General features: G+C 41.7%; 1 protein-coding gene across 8 annotated transcripts in view; it reads left to right on the forward strand.

Annotated features, from left to right (window-relative positions):
* Nucleotides 1-22395, forward strand: part of LOC136981103 (homeobox protein Meis1-like) — an 82183-nt gene that overhangs the window by 54415 nt on the left and 5373 nt on the right. For all 8 annotated transcript variants that reach the window (XM_067277372.1, XM_067277366.1, XM_067277369.1 and 5 more), the window contains 2 exons: nucleotides 1698-1837; nucleotides 9955-10031. In XM_067277372.1, coding sequence (XP_067133473.1) covers nucleotides 1698-1837; nucleotides 9955-10031 — 217 coding nt within the window. The remainder of the gene's footprint in view (nucleotides 1-1697; nucleotides 1838-9954; nucleotides 10032-22395) is intronic.

Here is a 22395-nt window from a genome sequence, read left to right on the forward strand (position 1 = left end):
CAGAATGTGCTACCAGATTGTTTCGTCTACAATAGAGGAAATGGGCAAAGAACTTCTCCTCCTCCGGGAGAAGCCGTTCTTGTATTTTGTCGCCGAGCAATCGTTACAGAATGAAACTTTTACGACTTCCTTCCGAAGTAACTCGACTCGACGTTTCCTATCATTATTTCCTTTTTTCAAACTTATAGAGTGAAAAGATATTGACTCCGATTTTGCAACCTTTTACGCTCTTTTCCTCTTATTTAAAAATAGAAGAACTCTTCATCTATTAATAAAGCGGGACCTTTCCTTTCCTTTATTCACTCTTCCACGTTATTGAATAAGATAAACGTCCTTTCTTCTTCTTTTTCTTCTCCCTTTTTTAATAAAGAAAAGTAATTCTTTCCTTTTTCTCTACACCGAAAATATTATTAATTCGGAACTTTTTCCGTAAAAGTTAATTATCGAAATTTTCTTTTATTTTTATTAAAATTAAAAGACTTTTGACTAATTTTTTACTCAAATTCAACGCGGGATTTGTACGGAAGAGGCTGCTTAAAGTATTTCTAGTGTCTTAGGAGATTCCTCTATGTTCGGGACACTTTTTTGCCTGTATTTTCCCCTAGAGAAAGGGCGTGTTTCTCCCCGTGCTTTAGCAGAAGGCAGACACACAGAGCTTGTTTTTATAATTTGTATCTTTGATTTTACTAAATCGAGCTTTGAGGAAGTGAATTATAAATTGCATAGTCTCGCTGTAGAAATTAGAGGCGCCACTACAGAAATGGCTGGGCATCGTTCTTACTACGGCAAGAGTTCGTTTCGACCGTATCGAATTCGTCTATTGTTTAAATTAATTCCAGAATTGCTTTGCGGCATCGACAAATTTCAACTGTAAATTTTCTAAACCTCGGTCGACTTTTCACTTCTCCAATGATTTCTTCCACCGACAATTTTCTAAAGCCATAAATTTTCCATGTTCCTTGGCCAATTTTCCGAGTCTCGATTAATTTCCGGTTCCTTTAGCAAAATTTGGAATTCTCTGCAAATTATTAGTGAGGGACACGTTAAAAAATTCATTCGACTCGTCTGTACCCGGCTGGGCCGCTCTCGTTCTTCTTTTATTAAGAAAACAAAAGCGATTGCGAGGTGCAGAAGTAAAAGGAAATTTTCCAAGCTGCACACCACCTGTGTAATTGCAGAGGGTCCTCGGTTATTTCCAAGCGTGATTTATTGTGTAAGTACCGGTCAGTCGGGCTTAGAGCTGTCGTCTTGCTGATGAAAACAAATGGTAGTGGAATCAATTAGTTAGCAGACTCCAGCCTCTCTAATCCCATCCACCGAGCCTCCGACGTCTTTCCTCTCTCACTTCTCCGCTCTCTAATCTTTCCTTCTACGTCCAGACTTTTTACCTATTCGCCATTTTAACTTATTCTAGAGTAAAATTCGAAAATTCTTTGTCTCGCTTCGCATAAAAGAATCGTCTTCTCCTCTCGAAAAAGGGAAAGAAACGGCGGGATGCAATTTACGTCAGTGTAGATCTCTTATAATAAAAAGATACACGTCTGACAGAACGACATTAGAGATTGAAGCCAGAGTCGAAATTTTTCAAAAATTCGTCACACTCTTTACCAGCCCGGAGCGTAAATACAGTAAATTTGCTAGCGATTTTTCTTCTTTGTATATTATAAGAGAGATGACCGTAATCTTATTCTTTACAGGTGATGCCAGTGTAGGCTCGGGAGACGGTACAGGCGAAGATGACGACGACGACAGAGGGAAGAAGAGACAAAAGAAAAGAGGAATCTTCCCGAAAGTCGCCACAAACATCATGAGAGCCTGGTTATTCCAACATCTCACTGTAAGTCAATTTTTATACAAGTTTTTTTATTTAAAAAGTCCACCCCCGTAGACGATAATAGTAATTACTGTCGAAAAACGCCCACGAGTCGAAGCGGGACTACCACTTCGCGTGTCGATTTTCTCACGTTTAATTCGTTCCTAATTATAATTATCGTGCAAACGTAAAAGGGAAATTGTTGCTTTAAGAAAAACTCGTACGTAATTAATCGATAACGACTCTCGCAACCGTTCGAAGCTCGTAGAGCGAGGATTACGATAACGGTATTTGGTCGGCGAGTTATACGGGATTTTTAATCTTTTCTCTATCACACGCGCGAGAACTCGGTCCAAGGCAGATCAGTCCCCTCGGGTCGAAAGACGACTTTAAGGTTTGAATTTCATCGATGCCGCTCGATCAACGAGTTAAGAGGCAAATCGGGTAGATTTCTTAACCCACACGCTTCGTTTTCTAATAAAAACACGCCACGATCTTCCATACATACACGCCAGACTACCCCACGTGTCATAGACTATAATTAAGAGGGCATTATTAACATAAAAATCCATAAAAATTAAGGAACCGATCGGGACGAGAAATTAATTATCCTTACAAAAGTTAATTGTATTTTAATCCTGCAAAAAACGGTTTAGTTGGATGATAAAGAAGGATTTAGCAGAAAGGATGGGGGAAGTAGGATGGGCGTAGAAGGAGCGAAAAGTTATCTTTAATACGGGCGTGTTTGTCCCGGTTCCTCCTCTATCTATAGATCATCGTCGAATGTGCAGTGGCCATCTCTCACGGTTAATGTGGCGACTCGTGACACGTACTGTCGCACTTTCCATTAGCGCTCTGCTTCCACTGATGGACTGTAAACTGTAGTCGCAGCATTGATCCGCATTCCCGAATAGAATTAGCCAAAGTGGATGTTGAACGTTTCGAGAAAGAAACCCTCCCGAAGAAGAAGAAGAAGTCTGCTTCTCCTTTCCTCTGTTAGACGACAAAGTTATTACGACCGAGCTCTACTACAATTTGTTGTTTCTGACGACGAAATTTCCACTTTAACTTTTCGTCTTATTAATTTTCTCGCTACTCCCTCTCGATTTTCTTTACTTTCTCTACTTCTGCTATCGTTTTAAAACGTAATTTCGATAGATGTAACGTTTGAATTTAATTAATTTTATGAGACTTGCAAGTTTTTTCGACGCCAGTAAAGCGCTATTGACACCCAGCCTTTATCTTCTCCAACTTTCTCCGTTCTACTTTTTGTTAAATTTCCAACATCTAAATTTAAACTCCGCCCCAAATTCGAGGACCGTTTGAAATTAAGCGCCAGGTAAATAAAGGTAGAAATGTCGATTTTCTAAATTCTTTATTGAAGAGAATCCTAGCAAATGGATGCACTTAAAACAACGGCTTTCGTCGTCGTCTCGCGTTATCGTCAGAATGATGATGATGTTTTTTACCCGCAACGTAGCGTAGAATCTGATACAGCGTATCTGTGACGCAACAACTGATGCTTTATCTATACAGACCTTTAGGTATCATCGTAACAACTTTCGTCTCTCGTGATAATGATGACGTTGCCTATTAGTGACGGCATTACATCATTTTCTTCCGAGAATCCATTGGCAAAATGTTAGTGTTCCGCCGTCTTTTAAAGCCTTTATTCGCCTCCCTTTTTTAAAAGTGATTTTTCTATAGGCCGATGCTTAATTTTCTGTACCCGATCTTAAATTTGAGTATCGACCATTCGTTATCTCCCGAGTAACGTTTCTGTCTGCTAATTTTTAATATTTTAAAGATAAATATTATTGTTATTATATAGGAGGCAAAGGATGGAGGGGAAGAGACTCGGCCTGCTGGCAACACTGTAATTTATAGATAATCTAATTCTACAACAATAAAGGGAAGCAAAGCAAATCAAATAACGGATCCGACTTATTAATCTTGTTTTACTTTGTCGCCCCTCATCCTTTTGTCTTGTCCGATTCTTGCGCTATCTCTTCGGGACATATCTGGAAAGTAAAGACAATGGAATGGTGCGCACGAAGCTTTTATCTTTTGTCCGCACTTCGACAAGAGAGAGGGTGGATGTTGTGAAATGTACTCCTCTATCTTCCGACAGCCAAACAAAGTAAACAATGGTACTTGACATTTCTGCATTCTCCCCATTTCAAAGATGACGTAATTAATTAATGTTTAAGCGAAAATGCAAAGTTGTGCAGCTTCCGTTCTCGTGTGTAAGATCAACAAAACGGGGGAGGGAAGAAGGGATCGTCTTTGCATAAGGCGATAATTAATGAAAATTTAGATGCAGATGACAGATTCTTCTTTTGTTCCTTTCCTTTCGCCATTTGTTTAGGAAATTCTCGTGTCTGACTACGGCCGAAAACAATCGAAAGCTCGACAAATCTTTCCTATAGTTTTAAATTATAAAAAAATTCAAATTTGCCGAATAATTCGGGTATTTTTCTAGCCGTAAACGATTTAATTTTGTCGTAATCGGCGGAAACGTAATATTTATTATCGCGGAATTTAGCATAAGTTTCTTAATAGGTTGCTGGCATAAATTTGCATAATGCGTGCAAAATAATAGCATAATTTATGTTATTAAATTAATTTTAATTGCGTTACGATATTCGCATTTTGTTCTTTCCGTGGACGATACCTTTTATTCAAGATGGAGGTGCGAAATGTCATCCGTCATGTCATCAACAGTCATATCACTGTCATACAACACTACAGAGCACCGACCAATCGGGGGAAGCGAAAGAGGGGGTGGTCCATGCTGTAATTACGTGTTGTTATCGCCCCCTCCTCTTTACCCCCTCGTGTTCCTTCTTGGATGTATTAGGTTCCTGGAGGAAGTAATCGCATTACTGGAACGTAGTGGTGGAACCAGTGATGCGTTGTACTAATCCCCTCAGTCCCATTGTACTGATTAGATCCGCATCAGGCACACGGAACACAGAAAGCGCAGAGGAAGGTGAAGGGGGAGCGGAACAAATGGCAAAGCTACAGGAAACTAATGTCGGGGTGGGGAAGACGAAAAAGAGCCTCGGAAGCCCAACTGCTTGTTGTATGTAAGGGTTAGAAGAGGGATTTCCTTTCTTGATCCCCTTCGAGTGCAGCCAGTAAACATCGCTTGGCCAAACAGTTAACTAATTGTTTTACGCCGTTGCGGATAAAAACTTCTTAAATCGGCGGGGGATTTGTTCGGTAACCCGTTTCTAAGATGGCGCGTCGTCAAGTGGTTGGACGAATAATTCGGAATAGAACTTGTCCCCTTCGACCGGGGGGTTTAGAATCCTTCGACCTTCATCAATCTAGCAATGGTGAAGAGAGATCCGAAGGAGGAGTGCTCGGCCCCTCGCACGTAAGAAGCGCAGATTATCAAACTAGCAAAAGAGAATAAACGACTTATAGCGAGATATTACGGTGACAAATCGAATATATAGTCTACTAGCTTCCGAGGAGATCATTTCGCTGCCATCCATCCCAATTTCCCAGCATGGGAAGATGACAATGCTTCCTCCTTTCTGCATTACAATACCTTCTTAGACTGTGCCGAATCGAAGAGGGCAAGAAGAAAATTTCCAGCGACAGTTAGATAGCCGGAAACTACGGGTCGTCCCCCGAATGCCACTCCATCCGTAAATGGCGGGGCGAAACTTAAACGGGGAGAAGAGTTGGAAAATAATCACCATCTCGTTAGAAATGGCGTGAGGATATTAGGAGCTGCAGCAAGGAAAATCTTGTTTAACGAAGGATGAAGTGAGTGGCTGCTCTTACCAAAAAGGGGGACGGCTAGCGAAACTCGTAAAATATGCATTCGCTGTTGCTGATGTCATTTTGCAGTCTTGATGCATTGAAAAGTGATTGAATCAGCGGAGACATGACATGACAATATCCATGCCGAAGATTAAATTATTCAAGATCTCTTCCTGTCACGCTGCAGCGATAAGGACGTTTCGTTACCCCATTTCCACCTTTCTGCTACTCGCCCGCCGGCGTTTCGTCCACTCTCTGTGTCGGGGGCCTCTCTGTCCCTTTCCATCTCTGGGGTATGAGCCCAGACCACGCGCGCTCTTATCTAATGAATGTCTGCGTGTCCTAATTTCCCTTATATCCCAAATTTTACCTCTTTTGAAATTCTCTTCCCGTAAATGCAGGTGGAGGGCTCTCGGAGGTGCATTAAATGCTTCGTCCGAGACGGCGACGGTTTTGAATTAAGCACAGTTTAAGGAGAAAAAAGACGCCTTTTTCTCCTCTTAAGTCGGGGCTAATTTTGTGTGAACCGAGCCCCAAATTAGCGTGGCCCGAAACATTAAAAGGCGAGCGAGTTCGGATGGAAATTTAATTTCTGCCTTAGCCCCTTTAAACGAGATAATCTTTATTTAAAAGAGGCGAGTGAATTTTATTCTATGGAAAAGCGTGGAATAACAAATATTTGTTTTTGGCAAAGTCGAAACAGCTGGAGTAAGAATCCCTATATTTACAGAATATAAAAGCACGGTGTACGAACAGAATCTGGGATTTAAAATTCTCCCAGACGTGTATAAAAGGGGAGCAAAGGGGGAGGAACATAAATCCCACAACTTCCGAAAGCGAATTTTTATGTCTGAGCCAGAATAGAGGGAAGTAATCCTTTTTCTCGCAATCTCTTAGCCTCGGGGATTTCCTAAAGTTCTGTAGACTTTAAGTATCAGGGAAACAGTGTGCAGCCTGTGATGGAGTCAACGACTTGACACCCACTCGCACTCTCCCGCTCCACCCAAGATCCGAGCTGTACTTATTCAATTTTCCTACGGATTTCACTGTCACGCAAAGTTTTATTCATGCACGTGTCAAGCAAAGGAGATGTCAATAAAAAATGTCAGGACACGAGGCGAGAGACGTCACCTCGGTGCCCAATCATTTGCAGGTGGCAATTTGGGGGTTGTTAGGGACCCGGTGACAGACTTTCCCCCTTATTGTCAGCGGGCGAAATGACAGCTAACTTTTGACAGTTCCGTGTGAAAGCGTTGTTTGTGCCCCCGTTGGCGACCCCCTCTCTCTTGTGTAGAAGTTGCATTAATTTTACGGATTTTATTGTAAAGAGCTTTTTCTTATCAGTTTTTGCCGAGTTGGAAGACTTTTTTATATATTTTTTTCTAGGAATGTAAACTGACAGTCGCGCTTGATGAATTGTTCTGTGGAAAATAACGAGCTATGTTGGAAACGGAAAGGACTCGAGAGATCTTGGAGTCCGGCTGTTTATTTAATTGTCTCATTTTTTAATGCTTTTGCAACACGTTACTCAAATTTTCGTCCCCTGTTTCATTTAGTTACTATTCTTTTAAAAACAGTGAATTATCTTGACCTTTCAAGAGGCAGACAAGACGAGCTCTATTTAAACGATACGATTTCGGCAACTCGCTAAACATAGAATTTAAAATTCCTTATAGGCAAACGTAGAAAAATAAATAACCCCGAATCCTGCACGTCATCGGAAAGTATCCAATCACTGCTAGATAGGCGCGACCTCTCCGCGAAAGGTCAGCGACCCTAGAACATCCTTTGGTGAAGATGGAGAAGAAGGAAAGAGAGAGAGGGGATGATTTATAGGAGCTAATAGGACGTCGTCAGCGGTGGCAAAGGAACGCATTAATTATCGTCAGAAGCGACATCGATGGAGTTTTGGGATTGATGGCGAACCGTTACTTACACAGAAAACTTTTCCTCTTTTTTTCCTTTTTTCCTTCCTTTCTTTCTCCCCATCCTTCTCTCCCACAACACCATTTGGAAACAGAATCTTTGGTTTGCTCCGAGTACAGACTCCAGTTTGTCTTTTACTCTTTATAGCAACTACCACTCACCCTCCGACATCTTCACTACACACTATAAATTTATATTCCCTTATATTTTAAGAACATTTTTACTAAATTTATAATTCCTTTTATAAATAGAGCCATTCATTTTTTATTATTAAGCGATTTGTTTATTTTTAACTGTTATTTTAACATCCGGTTTAGCGAAATATATACCAAATATATTAACTACAAAAAAGTAGAAGGATCCTCGGTGTAGTCGTGATTTACGTTTTCCCCCTACCATCTACGGAAAGTATCGTACAAAACGGCACTCGGTCTTAATGTAACAGTGATGAAATACGTCCCTTTTATGAATCCTAAAGCTGTCAGTCGATGCTGTGATTCCTACATAAAGTGGAGTTGTAAAGTCTGCAACGGTATGGGTGGTTGACAAAATCTAAACACTCGTAAAGTCATACGTGACGTGTTTACACAACAATGACGATAAAAAGAGGCTGCAACCATTGTCATGCCAAGATAAACAGGTGTCATAAAGTAAGAAACATCCCTTCACTTCTCTATCATTTCCTCACCCCAAATCGATTACATCAACGCTTTCTAAATTAAACGTTTTTCTATACGAAAATCTTATACCATACATATATATTTTTCCTCGCCATTTTATAAATATAGCTATATTTAGATAGGGTGGGATGTTGGAGATGTTCTTTCTCTTCCCATTATAGATAAGGTTAAATAGTAAATTCTTCCACAGCCTCTTTGAGAAGCTAACCGATCTCCTGCTGATAGAAACTCACCAGGATGCTCGTATATGTAAATAGGAACAAATTGATTTGAAAGGAAGAAGGGGAGCCACACTGGGGTAAATGCAAAGTGCAAGAAGGAAGAGTGTAAGGAAAGATTATTTAGTTACACACGTCCTTTTTCTTCTCCAAATCTAAACGGTCGTTTTTAATTTCTTAATGTATTTCTTTACTCGTTTACGATAGAATTTTAATAATTATCAGGTGTTTAATACGTTCGAAATTCGGGAGATGTATTCCGATTTCTTTTCGATGAAATTCGCCCGACGGAAAGAATCGGCAACGAATTCGCAATGATCCGAAAGCGCGTGTTTGGTGGCCAAAGGTGGGCGAAGCCGTGATTTTTCGCAAGTAATCTAGCAATTTTTCCAGTTTCTAACTGATAAGGTATTTAAACGAGACAGTTTAGGCTTAACAATGCTTAAATGACGTGTGGACCACCCCGTGTGCTATTCGGTGCAAAAATTAGAATTGAGTTTTAAGAACGGCATTTGTGAATTTTGACGAACGTCACACTTTTCAATGTCGTGCCTTAAATGGTTACGTCCGTTGAAAAGAGGGAAAGTTCGGCTTTTAACCGGCAAAATCATTATAAAATTCGAATAAAAATTATTAAAAAGGAAAAAGATTTAATGAATGAGGCGTGGCTAAACGAAAAGAATTTAGTTTAAAGTGTATGCATAGGTAATTCCCTTCATCAGATTAAGAGAAGGCATAAAACAATCCCCGCAGCTGAAAGGGAGGATTCTGAAGGAAGAATTTCAAAACTGGCAACGCCCTAACCTGACCTTACATAAAGGTCATTGTTCTCTTCTCCAAGGGTTTCGAGTTACGGGGGGTGGGAAGTATCCGCATACGCGAACACTTCTCCCTCCGGTGAAATAACTTAAGAAATTCTTTCATTCGTTAAGACCCCACTCGCTTCTCTCGGCTCCCTCTCGGAGGGAAAAGAAGAAACTATTTTATGTTAGACGACTGATGTAAAAAGTACACGGAGCGGGCAGTGTCGGTTTAGTTAATAATCGAAAGCGCGAATTAGTATCCCACTTTAAAATTGCACCGGATAAGTTAATCGTGGAAGCCATCTTTCATCGATTTACTTTCGGTTCGCATGTCAGACGAGTAGAAGTAAAAGAATTTGACGCATCTCCGAACTAAACAATAAAGATTGTATTTACGAGGCTCCGGAATCCCATTAGCTGTAGTGGAAGGCACGAGCAGACCCTCTGCCAAATGTCACACCGATCACCAGTACCTGTAAAGCTTGCAGTCACGCTGACATTACATTGTCACCAGTGACTATTCCAGCGTGAGAAGTCACACAAATGACCTGTCATCCAGGTTGTAGCCACTGCTGTAGCACCCTCATTACTACAGATTTATGTAGGTGCAACCGGGACCGTTCGAATTAGGCATCAAACGTGATTTACCACACTTCTACCCCCGTGATAATTTTTTTAAACACGAATTATCGCCGTTTCTAGACAGATTTATGCAACTTTTTCTTTCTTTCTTGTAGCATCCATATCCATCTGAAGATCAGAAGAAGCAATTAGCGCAAGACACCGGGCTTACTATTCTTCAAGTTAATAATTGGTGAGTGTATTTTTATTTTTATAAATACCCAAAATGAAATCGGCCAATGCCGCGAAGGGGCGTTCGCTTTGTGAAGAACACAATTCGAAAGGTGGCATTATTGTCAGCATTTCGGAGCGAGCGCTTTAATGAAGGGTTCTTTGAAGAAACCGGGTTATTTTGCAGCTTATTCTATTTTAATAAAAACTCTCTCCCGTTATTTATATCTTTTGTGATGCGAAAGCAAAACTCGAATGCTCGAGGAGCCATCGACACGGTTTTATTATGGAAGCAAAGCTGCAGCAGTCTAATTAATAACCTTTCTGCGGACGGTGTGAAGGTCGCGAACAGACCCGGAGGGCTTCCTATGTGTTGTGTACAGGATTTAAGAAGGGGGAGAAAGAGATTTGGAAAGGTGGAGAGAGCTAGCTTACACATTTTCCACCTGTCTTTGTTAAGAAGGGCAAAGGAGCCATCTGGTACAGTATGCACCTCGAGTCGTGATAGACGAGCCAGAAGGTGGGTGGTCAACACACCGAGGGGTCTAGCCGTCATTAAACGCCCTTCTACCGCTATTCCCGAACCAGGTGCGCTTCGGTCTAAGCTTTGACATAGCACAGATGGCAGGTCTGTCCAGACACAGCATGTGTGGCCCCGGTCCGGGAGACAAAAGCGGATAAATTAATTCGCGTTTTGGGATGTTCGTCTCGGTTCTGGAATTTTTACAGAGCCAAAAAATGCCTGCAGACGTTCTTAGAGATTGCTATTGAAGTCGTCGTAGAGCCAAAAGAAGAGAGAGTAAAAAAAGGAGGAGAAACAGGAGGGAAGCCAACGAGCTAGTAAAAGGCAAATGGTAGCGATGGAGAAGGTAAGATGGCCGATGCGTTGTTGTCCCTATGGCTCTCGTGGGAAACATCGGGATCTCGCACCGTCACTTAATAACACTGTTTTAAAGTTGCTAAACGGAATGGAGAATGGGAACATTTGGCGCCCCCAGGGACGAGGAACCGGTAATCAGACTTAGTCTCACAGTATGCGAGTATAAAACAGTCATGTGCACTCTCTGGGGTGTTCTGCAATGTTCCGCTCCGCTGATTGGGTAATCAGTCCGTGTTCTTGTTTACCCTCGTGTGTGTGGGCTCGTTTAGCAATTAACTGTCTTATATTTATCAAACGCCTCGCTTTTATAATTCTTTCGACACCGCCCCTACCTATTGAAAAGGGGGGTCGAGAACGAAAATTTTCCATATCTCCGGTTTTAAATAAACGGAAACCCGCCTTTAACTTTAGTCGGCATTATCTTAAAACTCGAAAAAAAAATCGGCAAGAGGGGAGAAAGAAGTATATAAAATGGCGCCGCTCTTTACCGAGGCCCATTCTAAATATTGATAGAAACTGTTAACAATGCGAAACATTTAATTGCGTATCAAATACCGAAACAAGAATCCGTTTTCCACTCGGAGGAACAACAGATACGGGATATGATTTCCTAACCTGGTCGCAGATAAATTCTAACCGTCCTACACTTCTCCGACGTTCTCTGTGCACAAGGTGTGTAATGAGCGCTGTACTTGGTGGGATGTAATAATGGGCAGAATGGCAAAGTCTGCTGCTCTTAGTGAATTACTAGCTTAATTACGGCCGGTAGCTTCTGCTGCTGGTAGCACTCGGCCGCAGCTAACTGCTACTTGGTAAATGTTGCCCATTACTGTTTGGTCAGTCGGAAAGTGCAGCGCTCTCTCTCGCTCCCCCCTCCCCGTCCAACACTTTTATATATTCTGGCTCTGGGGTATGTCGAGGTGTCGAAGAGAGACCCAATTTTCCCTTGTCACTTTTACTTTGATTTTTTCCCTCCTGTAGACGGGGTCGAAAGCCGATAAGTTTCATTACGTCGTTGTCTCCGATTTCATCCGCGCTCTCTCGGTTTTCCGAACGTAAATGGAGTCGAAAATTGTCTCCAATGGTTAAAGTAATTCTGTAGGGTGAGCGTAGATTTGCCTTCGGGTCTACCAGGCTGGCTTTAAGCACAATTTTAGTATTTTGCACCGACATTCTTAGTTTTTAATGCCGTCCGACGCTCCGGATATTCTAGATTTGAGATAAAATCTGAATTTAATTACGTATTTTAAGTGCAGTTCATGACAGAATTTTAGTTCGATTTTTTAATAACATTTTCCCCCTTAAAATTTGTTTAGACTTATTCTTTAATATTTTAATTCCATAAACAAATAATAGACTTGTAAAAAATGTTTTATGTATTTTCACTTGCGCAAAACCTAGAAACGACTAAATACTGTAATCAGGGAAATTCGCAAAAACTCTGTTTAGAAATCATTTGTAGGCCGCAGTCTGCTAGAACAAAAATTGATTTCAGTTTAAAGTGATCCAACTTATCTCTATCCCTACCGACAATAATTTGTTTCTCGACTGGAAGATGTTCTTAGTCGATACGGATGAAATGAGCTGTCTCCATTTTGAATGATCACATTCGGCTGATACTAAACAGTTTGTCGAGTTGTCCAAATTCATTTTAGGAGACGGCAGACGTCACCTCCCACCATTGTCCTTCCTAATTCTTTTTTTTAACCTCCCTCGGAGTTACCTTCCATACTACACAGAGCGTGACTATATAAAGCCTCGAGGCCCCAAGACGGTTTATCGTGGTGTAGAAGCCCCGTGTACCGATAAATCCCCCCTTCTCTTTTCTATCTCTCTCGCCCCCCCGATGGAAACTAAGGGCACTTGACAGATTGCGAACATTTTATCGATTAAAGGAAAATACTTATTAATGTTAGATTAAAGAATTTTAGCCAGATAAAAGGAGAATAAGTCGGCCCGGAACAGCCCAATTATCGTAGCGAGGAGGAGGAGGCCAAGGTCCGAAAATGGAGATTTCTTTAATTGAATCACCTCCCGGCTAAACACAGGGTTCGATAATTTACTGAGGAAGGGAGGAAAACGGTTGTTAGACGGTTCCTACTTTTAACAACTGTTCCGACGTTACAGAGAAGGGAGATTGCTGGTTAAATTTCTTTTAGTTAATAGGGATGTTCGGGAGCACGGACGGGAATTAAGGATAGGAGCCAACCACGGCACGGTTTACGATATTTATTCTATAATTAAATCGTGGATAGTTTAACGCAATAAATTATAACTATTGAGGGTTACATTCGAGTGTTTGCTTAAGAATTGGAGCGGAAGTCTAGGTTGGTATAATGGAAGATAATCGCTACGCGCTCGATGTTGTCTGCGGATGCACGCGCGGTCGCATCTACCCGAATACAACTAAAACACATTAGGAGAGCGAAAAAATAAAAATCCCCATCGAATAGGGGCGCGGAACGAGAGAGAAATCCAAAATCCACCCCGATCGTAGGTGAACGTGGCGAGCTCGCTTCATTAAGGTATCTTGTCATCCGGCGACCAAACACGATAAATTTAACGGGAGAGCGAATCTAGCGAGAGATGACCAAAGGGGAGATGGGGAACTATAATAACGCATTGAGAAGGAGCTGCAGATCTGTCATTACCAGACCCGAAGCTGGTGGTGTGTTGTTCATTACCTTTAACAACTGACCTGTCATTGCCACCTGACAACTTCTGCGGCAGTCTTGTCGTGGGGCCGGGTAAAAAAAAATTATATATATATATATAACCTCGTCAGTACGAAGATCCCCGTTGTCATAGTAACGCACTACCTGTACTTGGGGAGATAAGGGGGTGAGAGATTAGACCCGTCTCTATTCTGAACTCCTTCCATCAGCAGTTTTATCGTTAGCTGGTTCCACCGTCCCGCATATTTTTCTTTTTTTCTCTCGTATTTTTTGTTTCTGTCAAGAGAGAAAAAGATAATTAACTTGCCAGATGGAAGAGTAGTGAAAGAAAATGGAGAAGATGTGTTACAGCAGTTTTTTTCCTTCGTCGTTCGGGATATAAAAATTTTCTTAATGTTTACGTAGGTGTATTTTGATATTTTTAATGACAGACCATCGACTGCTTTGATAACCTCCTTTATTTTCAAACTGCTATGATGAAGGAGATGCTAATTTTTCTAACAAGTTCCAAGGTAAGAGTATTCTCTAAGGATTTATCTACTACGAAAAGGTTGTTTATGTATTAAGACACCTTGTAATTCTTCGGGGACGGGCGAAAAAGACGATGCTGTAGAGAAGATCCATTGCATAAATATATAGGTCTGTGGCCATTAGGTTAAGAGGATTAAGATTAAGAAAAGTTTAAAGCGAACTTTATCCACCGTAAATGCCATTATAAAATGATTTTCGGGAGTACGAGAGCTACACTTAGACGGTCGGAAAAGGCGGTGGCCACTTAAATTTAAAGTAGAGAAAGGAAGAGCCCCGGGGCAATCTTCTCGGAGCGTAAAGAAACGCCTTACAATGGGTAGAAGATCATTTAACAACAGCTTGGGTTGTACAAAATAACCTTGTAAGTTAAAAATACCCGTTAGAGCGTTTCCAGTCTGCACTAAGCTTTTACACGACGAGAGGAAGTCTCCTATATATATTCTACAGATGGCAAAATCGCCTTAGAGATTTAACATTTCGAAAATTTTGCGGGATAGGACGCAAAATGTCATAACCTTTCGTATCCGAAGAAGAGAAGGGAGAGAAAGAGAGGGAAAAAAGGAAGACAGACTGAGGTAGTTAAGCCCAACGTAAAAGAGCAAGCAGACGAAGAGGAGGAGGAGGAGGAGAATGGGGGAGCAGTCTGCAGTGATGGGGATTCTACTTGATGGAATAAATGAGCTATGAAAGCAGCCAAAGCGGCAGTGCCCAACGGAGCGGAGCACCAGCATTACCGGCCGTGTGTGACGTGGCCCACTACTCCCGAAGCTCGTTTTCGGCGACTTCCTATAAACTCCTTCTTTCCTACGTTCAACATCGTTACCGCAAAAACGGTAGGGCGCATTGCACTTCACCAAATTCTACCAAACAATAATATTAACCGAATTCTCCTCTTAGATTTATCTCTTTTTTTTTTCCATTTTTACAAGGCACCAGCGCGTCTACGGCACGGGATACGTAAGAGGCAGAAGGTGAGGATTTTTCCGCTCGGTTTCTGTTTATCTGCGCCTTTTTGTAAGGGGTAGTCGGCAGATGGTGGACGTTGGTACAAACCGCTGCCTCCCCGTTTACAACGATTAACTCGGAAGATAGCTCGACCAGGGCCTCGCCGACTCACCCACCATTTTTCTGTTTCATTAGTTCTCTCTCGCCCACCGTCTTTTCGTCGTTCATTATTCCCCACCTCCCCCGTTCGCCGCGTGTCACTTTTATTTTTGCCAATGGCCTTTTATCCAAATTTGCAATTTCTTCCGCTAACGGCTCCGGAAAACATCTAGAAACTACCGAATTTACTCCAACCGTGGCAGAAATCCGCGTTCGCGCCTCATTTCGTATATAAACACCCACCGAATCGGTTCCATCGGTAACTTTATGGTATACTGACGTCATAAAGGTCAGCGGTACCTCTTACGATCCGCTATTAAATGTCGCGCAACTTCATAACCGCACAGTAAAGAGGCGAAGTGGCAAATGTCTTTTGTGCTATTAACCCTTTTGCAGGAGGAAGCAGTCAAGGCTAAAAGTTAAAATAAAAGTCATTACTCTAAAGATATCCTGTATCTAATATCATTTGTGTTCTCTTTTTTCCTTTCTCTTCTTTACAATAGCGGCAATTTAATTGCTATTTGCGCTTTGCGGATAATTGCCGCGGGGCCGCTCTGCCATTTTTCATTCCGGTAAAGTCCCGTTCAGAATTACACGGGCCACGCACATTTTTGATTTTTTTAATACTTACGTAAGCTCTTTTTTACCAGGCTTTAACTCCACTAGGTACTCGGTTATGCAAAGGTTTGCTTTGAGGTGCCTTTCTGCGGGCATCTTTACGGAGAATACGGCACACAACGCTTCCAGCTTTTGGCGTAAAGAAATGTGGGAAAATATAGCGCACTCGGAAGCTTCGGGTTCATCGACTGCGCTAAAATCAACTTTTGAGGCTTTCCTGCACGAAAAGACGGAAGAGACAAAGACCGTAAAAAGAAAAAATCCTTAAAGACATTTGGTTTCTGCAATTGTGATTGGAGTATAAAATCAAAAGATGGTCGTTTAGCCCTTTGCATGGCGAGGATTTAGTAGGTCCGCAGAACTGGGCACAGTCGTCTGTCCGTATGTACTATTTATAGCGTAGAACAAAAGGTCTGATAAAAGATGGAAGGAATCCAAGAGGAAGCGCAATAAAGAAGAGCTGTGGAGGCTAGTAATTAAGGGGCTTAGAGAGAAGCAAAGAAGGAAATTCGAGTTTCGAATCCGAAATCCACCTTAAATAGAATAAATTCGCTGCAATCCTTCAAGCAGACTTAAATAAAGGGACAAGAAAACAACGAAGTAAATCCGTCAATAAATCACGGATTCCAATAAAAGTAAGGGAAGGAAATTTAACTTTTATAAAAGCGCAGGGGACCTGTCATCCGAAATGTAGGCTCATTCGTCTGTCAGACAAGATGGCGACGGTATTTCCGTTGGTCGAATGACGTAACGAGCTTCTACACCCTGCGAGTGAAAAATGACCAAAGTTGTTAGACAGGAAGAGTCGTATTGCACTACCCGGTTCCCGCTGAGCCCCGACACCCGATGACCGGCCTTTTTCGGGCATTTACTCCTAGTTGTTCGCATTGGATATTATTTCCTCTTCCCTCCGCTTATCTTTGTTAACTCCCTTCCACCAACGAGATTTATTTTCTGGCATTCTTCACGTTTTTCATAAATTACAAACTGTCTTTGTATATTCGTTACTTTCTTTCGAGTCGCGCCCGAGATATTAATTATTGCTAATTAATTTTCGCAAATTTTCTGGAACGGAATTTATGTTTTTGTGTCGAGAAACAAGCGTGGAAAAATATCAATTTATAATTAAAGACGAGAAAGAAGAGGGGAAAGGCGTATAAAAGGCAAAGCGCAATAGAAAAATCCCTAGGGTTACTTTGACTAAGTTAGTATAATCAACTTCCATTCTGTTGGTGGCAAGAAGGAAAGGAGGAAAAAAACCAGTTGTGCAAATTACAGCGGCAGCAGCGAAAGTCGTCATAGAAGTAACAAAAGGCGGAAGAGTGAAGGTGTCAAACTTAAGTGGACCTGCAGTAGCACTCGGCATACATTTGCCTCTTCTCCGGCGGACTTTGTCGTCCCTCCCCTAATGAGATTTCCCTCACTAATTTCCTGTTTGTTACAGCCCATCACATATGCATGAGGTGGAAAACTGAGCCTCTACTCACCATTGTCGATTATATGGTATTTATGGAAAGCAAGGAATCCTTAACCACTCCCTATTATAATTAGACGAGAGAGCTCTTCCCTGTTTCTTTCCTTATTTAATAGAAGAGAAAAGAAAAAATTAAAGCCGTTGCTACCCTCTTCGTCTCGACGTGGCAAATAGTTAAATATGCAAATTAACTTTACAACCGTGTTTAGTTTTTCCGGCGATAAATTGGAAAAAATTTATGGTTCAATTCGGTTCCGAAATTTTAACGAGAATCGAAATTTATGCATTAAATCTTGAATTTTACATCGGGTCGAGAAGGAGGACCACTTCGATGCGCAAAGTCCATTTGACTATTTAATTATAACGCGTGTAATTAAAGGGGGCACGCCGATCAAATTCGACTCGTTCGATTTACGTAAATCCGTCTTTCTTCCTTTTTAGCCTAAAACAAGGCTTAAATGGCACCCCGTCTGGTTTTTAAAAGCTCTTCGAACAATCATTCGGGGTTCTTTCGACACTGACCATTAGCACTTCGAAAATGGTCCTAATCAAAATTTTAATTACTCTCGCCATAGGTATTCAAATATAATTTGTTAAACCGTCTTAAAAAGTCTCTGGTTTAATTACAAAACTTTGAAGAACGAAGAAAAATCCATACAAAAACATAAGTACGGCGCAGACGACCCGTACCACTAGAAAGAGCCCGCAATAATGCCGCGCACTAATAACTGACTGTGTCCTATTTAATAATCCAGGATGAAGGCAAATGGAAGAGGGTCGGATTAAAAATTCAACACCGCGGCGTATAATGTAGAATGAATAATGATTTCGAATCCGGTATCGTTAGCCAACCGATACGATAAGTGCAGGTTAGCCAGCCGAGCTTCATTACCCCCTGCAAAAAGTACTGGAATAAAGCATTCAAAAATCAAATCTTCTCCCTGATTGATGCTTAAGAGCTAAATGATAAAACGCGTTTGTAACTCGGGAAGAAGAAAAAAGGCACACCTCAGGTGTTGCAAATTTAAACTTTCATCTTTTTTTCTTTTTTCCGACGGAGGAAAAGTGCATCATCATCGAGTAAACTAGCATTTACCTCCGAATTGATCTTTGCACGTGTTTATATACCCATTTTGTTAAGATGGTAGAGCGCAACAACAGCCTGTTTGTTGGGGTAAGCACATTACTGGAAGCTCTGCCATTGCGGTAATGGTGTTTTGCTACACACTCCCAGTACTTGAATGACCAGTGCTTTACTCTCTCTATAATTACAGTCTGAGGCTGAGACATTTAGTCGACTTTGTAAAAGGTATCTTTGCTTCGCTTCCACTCCTGATGGACACAATTAAGGATGCTCTCGTTTATCTTCTTTACCTTTATTCTATTTTGTCAAATGCCAGTTCTGATTGCCGAGGAGGAAATTAGTTTCTTTAACTTTCCTCCTTCCGATTACGTTGTAAAAGTATATTTTTCGTAACGTGTTTAGAACCGTGTAATTTTCCTTTATAAATGTAGAAGAGTAATTAAAATTTGAGCGGCGCTTCACGGATGCCACCGATTATAAAATGGGGGAAATCTTCCCGCTCAAACAGTTATTAGCGCCCGCAAAACAACGAAAATGCTTTAATCCGTCTCCGAAATAAATTCGGTGGTTTTTCGAAGCGCGAGGTAAATTACCTCCGATTCCTACTTCAAATTAGCCGAGTAAACTTAACGAAACTTCTAAAAGCAAATAATAATACGCAATTTTACTTTGCCCCGCTCAAAATTTCACATTTTCTTCGATTCTTTCTTCCCGGTCTGAAACTTCGTATATGTATTATGTTATGTACAGTACTCCGAGTTTCGTAGACTCGAAAACTTAAGAATTATTAGCCGTTACGGTGTGTATTTAGGCGATTCGTCCAATTTTAGCAGCCAAAGGTATAAAATTTCGAGTCGTGCATAATAATTTATCATCGGAAAATCCATCCCAAACAGATTATTTTCGAATATATGGAATTTTGGAGATCGAAACTCGAGAAGGATTGTAAAATCCCAGCGAAAATGCCCCTCGGTATCTGGTGTTGGAAACTCGGGTGTGTGTTAACTTCTCCTTATTTCAGTCAACTAGTCTTCCCGGCTGACAGGATGCAAGATATCGACACCGGAGGTAATCTCGGTGACCGGAAAGAGAAGAGGGAGAAGTGCGACCGAGAAGGTGTGAAGAGACACTTGCCCACCTAATAAGACCTCGTGGCAGAGTTTACGACTCTCGGACCCCCTGTGTCATTTGACACGGACAGCGAGCCATTAGTGGGGACTCTGAAAGAGGGACATAAAATCTGATTTCCCCCGTAGGGACTTCCAGGATACAGGCTGCAAAATGGAACAGCGAGCAACAGCAGCAGCCAACTTTCATTCGCTGTTGCTGCTTTTTCCATCCTACTCGGTATTTTTTCTTTAAATTTAAACTAGAAATACGACGATTTAGAACACCGGAAAGAAGTTATTTTGTTTCGGTTCTAGAATAATTTATACGGCAGTTAAAAGAAGACATTGTTGAAGGAATAACGTTCTTTTTTTAACGTGTTCCAACTGTATTCAACCTCTTAAGCATAATCGGATAATTTAATCTAAATATAGCGTTTGGAATGGAGAAGTTTTTCATTAATTTTGAACAAGTCGAAAAGCATTAACTTATCCAACAGGTGCCACGAGAACAATGGGTTTGCAGGAAGGCATCGCTGTTCACTTCTCATCAGCTTTATAGGGTTTGCTCTCTCCACGTTCATGACCGCTCATTGAGTTTGTCTAAATGAGGATGTGCTACTGACGTCCCAGAAACCACTGAAAACGGGAAGCCGAGCCTACGAGAAACTATAGATATTGGCACATGTTCAAATGAGGGACATCTATTGGCCAGGGTAATGGTCGCGAGCCGTGTTCTCTTCTCTACAAAACGACTTTCTAGCATTATTTTAAAATTTTTAAGCTTAACTATTGTTTTAAATAATCAACTACTGTGTAGTTACGACAATTCTTCCATTTATAAAAAAAATTTCTGGGAGTATTCTCGTATTTTTCCTCCTCTTTCTCGTAGCTGTAATGTTAAATTATACCCAGTTTGACATTAAAAAATCGTAAAGATTCCCTAAAATGGGGGAAAAAACCTTAAAGAAAGATTTTTCTAACTTCTCCAGAGAGAGATAAATTGTCTAGTAGAAAAGGCGGTTAAATCCACTTTTGAAACATTTTGGATTCTCCATAATCTGTAAAAGGAAGGCAAGTCCAGCAGTGTGTCCGGGATTAAAGCTAACACGTCTCTTGTATCAGCAAAATGACCGCCGTAGGGACACTAGATGGATGGCCGACTACAAAATCAATACCCCAACAATTACTGATTACGGGGAGGCGTCCAAATTATGAAAAATAACCCTCCGGGTGTTGTCCCTGAGGTGCAGTAAAGCGCCTTCCCCGTTTCCCTCCCCCTTTTATCCTCCCCAAGAACGTCCAGATGCCGTTCTGGACGGAATTGGGGGAAGGCATTAACCTAAGTGATTTTTCCCTTTCGTTGCCATGGCGACGGTTCCTGGTAGGCGGTCTTAACTCATTCTAGTCATACCAGAAGGCACTCCGATGCTAGCGCAACCCCCATTTTGAAAATGGCGTCAAAATTGACTGGAATAAAATTTTTCGTGGGGGAGTTTAAAGTTTTATAACTCCCATTTTAAGATTGGTTGGTACCCGGTGCCGAATTTGGTTCTACCAAGCTTCCGAGCGTCGAACGTCCGGGATCTTAAGAGGAACCCGACTCTCGCTCTTCACCACGCTCGGCGACCGTGCGCTATGTTGGGACAAGAAAGTGGTCCATTTATGAAAATCACACTGCTTCAAAGTCCCGCGTGTTTTAGGATTTTGGATATTTATAAAGGGATCGAGCCAAGTCGAACAGTCGGAGGGAAGACCCCGTTTCCATTTGGGACAAGCAATAGCCCCGTTTATTACATTCTGGCACCCATTTCGAATTTAACGGGTAGCTGTGCGGGGAGCTTCCACAAGGACTCGGTAAAATTGATTACGATAAACAAAGCCACTTAGTTATCGAACAAACTTTACTTTTGCACATTTTGCAAGAACGCTCTTGCCATTGATTTGGAAATAGCATCGTGTTATCGGTTCCATTCCGCCATCTGTTACGGGTTGTCTTTTGACCAGTCGATTTTGACAATTGAACAGCTACACCCATCTGCGGATCGATTTCGTCTCGATAAAAATAGAATAAGCCCCAGTCTCCGTTTTAAAATCCTTTAAAACGAACTGCACAGTGGGGAAAGGAGGGTTGCCTGGCAATTCCTCGTTTTCTCCCACTTCATTTTGTTCTCTGGTGTTTAGCTCGATTCTTGTTGTTCCAGGGCCTCCAGCTTCTGTTGATCTTACTCGTCGATTCGCTACCACCGACCCGATTATATTGAATCTTACCCCTTGGCCGGAGTCTGTTGATCTTATCCGTTCGTCCGGCTTCGTTTCTGCCTAACTGGCTTAACTATCACCTTTCGACGGTCGTCCCCCGCGGGCTGCGCTTTCTTCTCTACACCGACGGAGAATACGGCAGTTGGACCATCCACTCGTCGCCACGTCTTTAAATATATGCGAAATAAATTAGTTACGTCATAATTGTGATCGTCTCACACTTTTAAATCACGAATTACAAGCACGGCAAAAGCTACTGTGCCAAGCAAAGCGGAGATTAGAACGGCTATAGAGGACCGTTTTACGACTTCCGATACGACTTATTTTATAGACACTCGACCACCGGTAGAATGCAGTAAAGATAGCCATCGGATGCACTAGCGGTTTTTAATATCTAGACACTTTGATGGCGGAACAAGGGACAATTAAAATGCCATTAGTCGTTATTAAGTAACGTTATGTCACCTCGGGACCGTCCACCGTTCCGTTATTGCCTCGGTCCACTCCCACCACGACACGCGCTGGTCACTTTAATGCCGTTTTAAAATTATCGTCGCTTCCGCTGTTTTTTCCCGTCTGGCTTTATTTTTATCGTGTTAAATATCGGGCCGAGCAAAGATGGAAGCGGGATGTAGGCGGAGACCCGATCGCG

The sequence above is a fragment of the Centruroides vittatus genome, unplaced genomic scaffold (assembly GCF_030686945.1).
Source record: "Centruroides vittatus isolate TY-2023 unplaced genomic scaffold, ASM3068694v2 contig_743, whole genome shotgun sequence".
Taxonomy (NCBI): Eukaryota; Metazoa; Arthropoda; class Arachnida; order Scorpiones; family Buthidae; genus Centruroides; species Centruroides vittatus.